Source organism: Muntiacus reevesi, chromosome 4 (assembly GCF_963930625.1).
Source record: "Muntiacus reevesi chromosome 4, mMunRee1.1, whole genome shotgun sequence".
Taxonomy (NCBI): domain Eukaryota; kingdom Metazoa; phylum Chordata; class Mammalia; order Artiodactyla; family Cervidae; genus Muntiacus; species Muntiacus reevesi.
In genome coordinates, this window is record NC_089252.1 from 159,337,580 (window position 1) to 159,346,845 (window position 9,266).

The window sequence follows — 9,266 nt, forward strand, 5'->3', positions numbered from 1 at the left end:
AACAACAACAATAACACATAACCTAGCTACACAATTTGTCTAAAACACTGACTTATTCACACATTTATGTCCAGGAACTTCTATTACTAATTACTTTCCATGAGACTCAGTGCATGTGTTCCTAAACTGTATCAATAGTAATTTTTCCTGTGATTTCATAGCTTAATATTATGTAATAACAAAACATGAGTGTAAACACAATTTGTTCAAGGAAATTTTTGTTAAATGCTTTAGAAAGACTGGCTAAAGATGAGTTGCTTTAAAAATCACAGTTGGGGCTTGCGTTGGCAGTAAATATACAAAAATTGGAATGATACAGATAAGATGAGCATGGTCCCTGCCCAAGGATGACAGACAAATTCGTGAAGCCTTCTGTATTTTTAGACATGAAAGCCCATTTTATGACATAAAAAAAATCACAGTTGATAAAGAAGTACATTCATTTCATAATGAGAAAGGGGTCAATTCTCCAAGAAGACATAACAATTCTTAATGTGTATGTGCCTAAAAACAAGTGTCAAACTCCAAGAGGCAAAAACAGGTAGAACTCAAGGAAAAAATAAATCAATAAAATCATAGTTCACAATGTCATACTATAAACCCAACAAGATGGCTATTATAAGAAAGAGAGAAATAACAAGTTTAATCAAAATGTCTAGAAATTTTCATGCATGGCTCATGGAAATATAAAATGGTACAGTTGTTGTGGGCTTCCATTATAGCTTAGTCAGTAAAGAATCTGCCTGCAGTGCAGGAGACCCGGGTTCGATTCCTGGCTTGGGAAAATCCCCTGGAGAAGGAAATGGCCACCCACTCCAGTACACTTGCTTGGAGAATCCCATGGATAGAGGAGCCTGGCAGGCTACAGTCCATGGGGTCGCAAGAGTAAGATATGACTCAGCGACTAAACCACCACCAAAACCACAGTTGTTGTGGAAAAGCTTCAGTGTTCTTGAGCCATCAGGAAGATAGCTGCTGTAAAAGGGAGTCTAAAATGATGTTGTACTTGGAGGGTTATGCAGAGTCCACAGAGAATTATTTGTAAGATCAAAGGTTACCAGGGCAGTCTGTACAGTAAAGGGGATGATCCAGCAAAGAGGGAGAAACGGAGGACCAGGAAACCCTCAGCCTAAACTGGAGTGGTGAGAGGGCTGTGATGAGGACGGCTCGTGGAAACACTGCCTTTGGCAGGGGCAAGGCCCTTCATCCCAGTGATGAAGGGGAAGGAAGGGAGGGTGAGCCCACGGAAAGACATGAGCTCTGTTATGGTGGCCAGGAGGGGAGGATTTTATATGAGTTGCTTCTGTTCGGTCAGAGCTATGTGAGGCTGCGTTGTCTACCAAGAACAGAGTGTGGAAGGCCAGTGGTTGGCATGTCTGCCGGGACTTTGAAATGGGAGAAGAAGTAAATAGTGACGGTCATTTTGAGAAGTTGGGACACCAACACAGAAGGATTTCAGGGAAGTGACTGAGATGACCAGGCTGATTAGACGGCCCATTTGAGATCTGTGTTTATGAATTAGGTGAGGGAAATTCCCTGGAGATCCGGTGGTTAGGACTCCAGGCTTTCACTGTGGAGGATCCAGGTTCAATCCCTGGTCAGAGAACCAAGATCCCACAAGCCTAGTAGCACGGCCAAAAAAACAAAAAAACAGAGATCTGTAAGCATGCTTATGGATTTTTCTTCAGCAATATTTAGTTATTTTTGGTTTTTGTAAGAGCTGTCTTTTTAAGATGATACACACGCTATCTCTTTATGATTAAATCCATTGAGGAAAAAATGAGTTACTTAATGTGAATGTTCATTCTATGATTAAAGAGAATATACAAACAGAAAAAAAAATCTAGCTGTTTTGGTACAGGTGAGGATGTAGGAAATACTAAGTGTCAGATAATCTTTTTCTCAAATATATGTGATGTATATATTTTTTCAGAGACACTAAATGACTTAACAAAGAAAGACAAAGTATAAATTGCAAAGCTTTTACTGAAAAGGTACTTTTTACAGCATTCATGATTTCACACCTGGGACTAACTAGCAATGATTTAAAACTTAAAACTCTTCTGCCTCTGAATTTGTCATAATGCATGAAACTAAGCTTATAACATGAAGAAAAAACAACAGCTCATCTAATCTGTCTTTATATCATTCATGACAGCAAGATGCACAATTGAGTTCTTTAAAAGGACTAAAAGAGATTGACATATAAATTCTGAGCTTATTTTTAAAGCTGTTTAAATCCAACATTTCCAAGACAACATTTAAAACAAAGGTCACACTTTATGAAAACAAAATTCTTAAATCAGACTTTCTTCATTTTTAGTTATTTGGCATTCTGCTCTATTTAACATTTTATATTGCCCAACAAAAAGTGGTTATCTTTTACTGTTTTTGGAGATGACTGAACAGGTGAAGGTGTTACATGACTATTACACAGGTGGGATTTTGCCCAAGATCAATTTGTTTAAAGATATTATTTTGCTATATTTTTACTGAATATTGGGGAGTACTTGTAGGATTCAAGATTCAGTCTGTGCTATTTCTTTAAGAACTGAATGTTCTGGATATATATTTGATAATTAAGATTTTAGACAAATATTCACCAGCATTAGGTCTATTAACAAACTGAAATACACTGTGGGCCTAACATCAAATAATAAACACATGAAGTAAACATTAAGTATCTTAAAAGAAAGACCACATGCTCCTGCTTCTGTAAAAAACATTATTTGTTTGAAAGTATGACCTTTCTCTCAACTATTACTTCCTTAATATGAAAAAGAGACAAAATGGGCTGAAGTGAAAACTCCAAGGTTACACTCCACAGCCCTGAATGTAACTCGTGAGATCTTGGTTTTGACATCGATTTCTCCAGGCCACCCTGTAGAGAGAAAGATGAAACAAATGGTAATAGGTTGAAACATAGCTTCATTGTATTACATATACTTCAAATCCTTTGGGAAAACAACACAGTTTATCAATACATGAAATAAAAGCTACAGGCAGATCCAAGTATTGCTGTTTATTAACTGGAGATTCGTATAGCAAGGACTTCACATCTCCCCCAAATCTTCTCTAGGGCACAGAACATCTGAGTGCAAATGTTGAGTCCTGTGGAGTTCACAGCACAAATGCAGTGCGTTCCATAAATTCCAAAAATAATGTTAAGATATGACAAGGAATTGGTATAAGGTGGAGAATCTTAAAATGCCTAGAAATTCCCAAAAATAAATTGAGGAGTAAAAGAATAAGATTTTTAATCAGTTAAAGTAGATGGTTTCTATGTTATACACCGTTTAGCATGAATCTAAAGCTGCAATTTTCAGGTCTCAGTACCATACTTTGATCCTTGGAAATATCCTCTCACTTCTTTCATAACAATAGGATAAAAGAGCTCTCTCCTTTAATACTTAACACACACCACGCTCTGTAATGGGAACTAACATAGTGTTGTACATCCATTATACTTCAAACACAAACAAACAAAGCAAGAAAGTGAAAGAAAAAGAGGTCAAATTTGTGGTTACCTCTTGAGGTAACCACAGGAGAATTTGGGTAGAGTGAGGGAAGGGGAATTGGATGAAGGCAGTCAAAGGTACTACAAACTTCCAGTTATAAGATAAATAAATACTAGGGATATAATGTACAGCATGGGGCTTCCCTGGTGGCTCAGCAGTAAAGAATTTGCCTGCAATGCAGGAGATACAAATTCAGTCCCTGGGTTAGGAAGATCTCCTGGAGGAGGGAAGGGCAAGCTGCCCCAGTATTCTTGCTTGAAATAATCCCATGGACAGAGGAACCTGGCAGGCTACAGTTTATTGATCACAAAAGTCAGACATGACTTCGTGACTAAAGAGCAAAAACAAATACATAGCATGATAAATATAATTAACACTGTTATAGTTTATATATGAAAATTGTTAAAAAGAGAGTAAATCCTAAGAATTTTCATCACACACAAAAATTTTTTTCTTCTATTTCTTTAATTTTGTATCCATGTGAGACAATGGATGTTCACTAAATTAAAGAAATAGAAGAAAAAAATTTTTGTGATACTGTTTCCTGATGTAAGTCAAATCATTATGCTGTACACCTTGAACTTATATAGTGCTTTATGTCAATTACATCTCAATAAAACTGAAAGGGAAAAAAAAAGCATACCATGCCCTAATGCCTTGTGGATCACTGACAACCCTCTTTGCACAAGCTACAGCTTGAGTGATGTCATCTTGCAGCAAAACTGAAAAAGAGGTGGTGAGAAGTGAAAATAATATTCATAGAAATGTTAGGTTTAGGCTCAGTCAGCTTTATTCTCTTAGGCTGAGGAAAGAACAGCTAAAATAATGTTCGAGTCTGTATATCTGTTGATGTTGGGGGAAACTCTTCATTCCATCCCATTTGGCATCTGTTTCTCACTTACCAAAGTGCTTGGAAGCTCTGGAATTCTTAACGAGCATGATAGAAGGTTTTCTTTTTACTAGGCACTATTAAAAAAAAAAAGACAAACAAGCAGAAACTGGCCTAGCCAGGTTTTTGCTCAGCAATTCAACGCTGGAAATTGATCCTAAAGAAATAATAAGAGATGTACGGAAAGATATGTATACAAAGTGTTTCATAGCAATTAATAAAGGACATAAATGGAACCAGCCTAAATGTTTAACAGTAAAAGTTAGGTTGATACATTATAGAGTATTTATATAGTGAAAGTCTATTCATCTTTAAAAAACAATAAGGATTGGTATTTGTTGACAAAAATAATTTTGTGTAATAAAGACAAAATTGTAAAGCAGTAAATATAGTACAATTTCACTTTTGTTGAAAACCACATTGCTTACATGTTCATATGTGAGTACAAATGTGTATAATATAGCTTTACATTCATGTCCGGGATTGTTGCATATTCCAAAAGAACATGTGGAAAACAAAATTTACCAATGGTCATACATGTCTGGGTAGTAAGAATTTTTATTCAATGACAACAGGTTAATCTATAACATAAAATTTTTTTAATAAATTAACTGGGAACAAAAGTATATTCTTAAATTCATCTTCTCTATTAGAGTTTTTTATATTTAAAAATTTATCAGTATCAATTCTGCTATATTTCTCCAATATTTCAGGGACTAAAGATTCTACATGCCTTGGGAGATTCAAAAAAAAGGTAGGGGATATATGTGTACCTATGGCTGATTCACACTGAGGTTTGACAGAAAAGAACAAAATTCTGTAAAGCAATTATCTTTCAATAAAAAATATTAATTAATTTTTTAAAAATTAAAAAAATTCCACATGCTTTCCCTATTTTAAAAGGAAGTCAATAGAATACTTGTTTCACCCCAATTAAACAAATCTGTAAATTTGTTAGAATGACAATTTTTATATAGGAGCTGTGTTTTTGGAGATTCATTTTAAGAATTTATAAATGAAATGTCATGTTTCTAATTCACCTTAAGATCACTCAGCAAAAAGAAGTGTATATATATATATAAAGAAGTAAATATGCCAAAATGTTAACAACTGTTAAAGTATGTGATGAGCATATTGATGCTTATTATAGTAATGTTTCTAATTGTCAGTATATTTTAAATATTTTATAATAAAAAGTAAAAACAATTTTTTTAAAACATCACACATATTCCTCCACTTTGATTAACTAGTAATTCTTTTGTTTTCCAATAAAGGAGGGTAGATTTAAAAAAAAGACCATGCAACAAAATTATCACTAATCCTCCCCAAACAAGGAAAACTGTAGGAATGGCACTGTTCTTTACAAAGCATCAACATGTCCAGTTGTGATGAAGTGATAGGTCACTCCAGAAACTCCTGGATGTTAGCAAATAGCAACCTTTTATGATACCAGCTCTTTAATTTCTTACTTAAGAAATTAGGAGGAGGATAATAGAGTTTCTAGATATTAAGATGGAGTTTTTATAGGTCCCTGATGAATCCTTCAAGATTTTTTTATTTCTATTGAATCTTGACCTATAGGATTGTTCCAATTTTCCCATAAGATGTTTATGGAAAAATCTGAACGAACATTTTGGATAATTCAATAGGTATAACCAGGTGAGTCCTGTGCCATCACTCCACATTATCTTGTCTTACCGCTGCAGGGTATATGACAGGCATTAACTGCTCCTGGGGTTTTGCCATCATTACACCACCAGTGGCTATTGATCTGAAATATCCCATAATCAGTGCTTCTGTCTCCACTATTGTAGTTTGTAGCTTGTGTGTTGTAATTGCTTTCCCATCTGGCCAAACACATCCCTGAAAAAAACATATTTTGAGTAATAAAGAGCAAATCATATGACTTACAATTCATAGCATAATCAGTTCTACTTAACTAGTTCTATTTTACTAATGACTTACTCTATAAGTATAAAGATGTATTTTACTTGTAAAGTGTTTTACCACTTTGGTGTTAAAGGTCCCTTCAGAGAATTTTTTTATTAGCAAATGATTTGGTAATACAAATGAAAAAGATAACATATTTTTAAAAATATTAAAATAACTGTGTCTTCCATTGCTATTACACTTTCCTTACTACTAACACCCAGGTAGGATTGAGCCTAGAACAGAAAAATCAACAGAGTTCTTGAGTGGATTTGGTCATTAGCAGCAGATGCATAAGCTAATGGAAAATGCTTTTTATTACAAAAAATAAGGATTTTCTGGGAGAAAGAAAATTTATGATACCAAAGGTGAATTTGGGTATCAAATTATAATCCAGGCAAGAATCATAGAATAGGAAAGGCTGGGTCATCCATCCATCCATCTAGCCATTGGCTAACTCATTCAAAAATAGTTATGGAGGGGAAATATCTGAATTCAATATGAAAACTACAGTGATGACATTGACAAATATGGACTAAAATACAAAGGAAATTTTCCTTAGGGTACATCTTAAATTCTGTGGGAGAAAATGAAAAATAATTAATGAACTAGAGTCAGAATAATAAAATGTTATTTCATGCTGCCTTTCAGGGATCCTTATATAGATACTGATTGAGGGAAAATAGTTCTACTGTCCCTGTTTTAAGAGTTCAATGTAATTTTAAAAAAACTTTGCTGTTAAAAGTGCATCATCATGTTAGGGAGATTAAAAATGAGAAACATACTGCCTTATTCAGAACCCAAGATCCAAATTAGAAATGGCTAGAGTCAAACATCAAGGGCTTGACAGACAAGTCCCAGGTGCTAAAATGTCAGTCTGCATGTGCCACCTGTCAAATTTAGTAGTACTAGAGGAGTTCATGGGGACCTGGTATGCTTAGAATGATATAGAATTTGACCCACCATGCCTCAATCCTTCACCTGGTACATCTGATTCTAAAAGAACAAGTTGATGTTTTTAACCATTGTAAGTGTATAAGCTTTTGGACTGTGTAAGCTTTTGAACTGTGGTGTTGGAGAAGACTCTTGAGAGTCCCTTGGACTGCAAGGAGATCCAACCAGTCCATCCTAAAGGAGATCAGTCCTGGGTGTTCATATTGGAAGGACTGATGCTGAAGCTGAAACTCCAATACTTAGGCCACCTGATGCGAAGAGCTGACTCATTGGAAAAGACCCTGATGCTGGGAGGGATTGGGGGCAGGAGGAGAAGGGGATGACAGAGGATGAGATGGTTGGATGGCATCACCGACTCAATGGACATGAGTCTGGGTAAACTCTGGTAGTTGGTGATGGACAGGGAGGCCTGGCGTGCTGTGATTCATGGGGTCATAAAGAGTCAGACATGGCTGAGCGACTGAACTGAACTGAACTGAACTGAACTGTATAAACCCTCCAAGAAAGAAAAAAACGTTCAAAGACCCTTCCTTTTTGTTCACCCTCTGTTAGTATCTGTTCCACACCCGGCTAACTATTTGAAAGGATGAAAAAGAGTTAACTTACAGTTTGCCAGGCTGACTCCTCTAAAGCCATCCATTCCAAATCTTTTCAGAGTTCTGGCAAGCTCACATCGCTCGAAGAGCTTGCCCTGGGCAGCAACAGGAAGGAGGAGAAGCCCCAGGATAAGGAGAGCCTTCATGTCGACTGAGAAGCCAGACCTCCAGGCTGAGCCAGGGGAGCTGGCCCTGCTTTTTAACGTGTTTTCACTTCCTCCTTATGCGACTGGTTTGGGAGCTCCACTCTCTGAGACATGTGGAAAACAGGAAATGTTTATTGGTTCACTAACTTCAAACTTTTCTTTCTTATGACGATCGTCATTCTGACGATCTAAGAATTAATCTGCAATAAAACAGTGAAATGGCATTGTTTAAAGATGTTGCTCAGGACTAATTGGGATTAGCACTACTGCCAAAAAGGAAACTTCCTCCTATTTTATTATGAATTTGAGCAAGTATAAAGAAAAAATATCTGAATGAACATTTGACTCAACTGAAAATGAGTTTCAATCTTTCATTAAATTTTTTTCATTAAGTTGCTTTATGTGCCTTTTGTATGTTGCCTTTGTGTTTTTCCATTAATATTATTTTATATACACTTTCCACAAAAGGACATGACGCACTGCCTGTTGTTCCGATGTTGTTCCGATAAGTATATAGCACAACACTATGTTATTCAGCCAATTTCCATTACTAACTTTTTGGTTACTATTGTAAATTCTTAATTTATAAATCAATGTTTCACTATTAGAAGTAAGCCTCATGCAAATAACATTCCTAACTCCTTTCTGACAAAGCCTTACTTCACGTTTTCATGTTAGAACATAAAGAGTCATTGTAAAGCAAGGGAACTTTACAGCAAAATCTTCAGAAGAATAACAGAATATGCCACCCCAAAATCTTCCCCTTTGACTCAAGAATAATTTTGAGTTGAAGGCAATGGAGAAGTTCCAAGAAAAGTTCTTTGTTCTCCCCCCATTTTCCTGAAAGCAGAAGATAAATTTGTGCACAAATTAATCATCAACATCCCTAGACACATATTAGACCCAAGTAAGGACAACAACCTATACTGGAAAACAACCTATACTGACCAGCTATTTTCCATTAGTTTCTGATGTATTTATTGTACCACTGTTTGCTGCCCTTGGAAGCCCGGTACTCTTTTCCTCTGTCTTGTAGTTCCCCTAAAAATATATTATTCTTTGGTTAAGATGATCTGTAAGTCCAAATTCTAGACACCTCTTTGAGTTACTCATCACTATCATTTCTCATAAGTATATATGAGATGTACATGTTAATATACTCATTTCCTTTTCTATTGTTAAGCTGTCTTTTTTGTTACAGAGTTTCAGTCAAAAACCTAAAACAGTAAAAGGA

General features: G+C 35.7%; 1 protein-coding gene and 1 non-coding gene across 2 annotated transcripts; one reads left to right on the forward strand and one right to left on the reverse strand.

Annotated features, from left to right (window-relative positions):
* Positions 1–279: 279 nt before the first annotated feature.
* LOC136168035 (U6 spliceosomal RNA) lies at positions 280–382 on the forward strand. Its single transcript, XR_010663200.1, has one exon. It is a non-coding gene; the product is annotated as a U6 spliceosomal RNA (small nuclear RNA).
* A 1,586-nt stretch (positions 383–1,968) lies between these two features.
* LOC136166151 (lysozyme C, kidney isozyme) lies at positions 1,969–8,127 on the reverse strand. The gene is made up of 4 exons (XM_065932187.1): positions 7,897–8,127; positions 6,106–6,270; positions 4,162–4,240; positions 1,969–2,881 (listed from the first exon to the last, which is right to left on the reverse strand). The coding sequence occupies exons 1-4, from the start codon at positions 8,030–8,032 to the stop codon at positions 2,815–2,817; spliced, it is 447 nt and encodes a 148-aa protein (XP_065788259.1). The 5' UTR covers positions 8,033–8,127; the 3' UTR covers positions 1,969–2,814.
* Between the last annotated feature and the right edge of the window lie 1,139 nt (positions 8,128–9,266).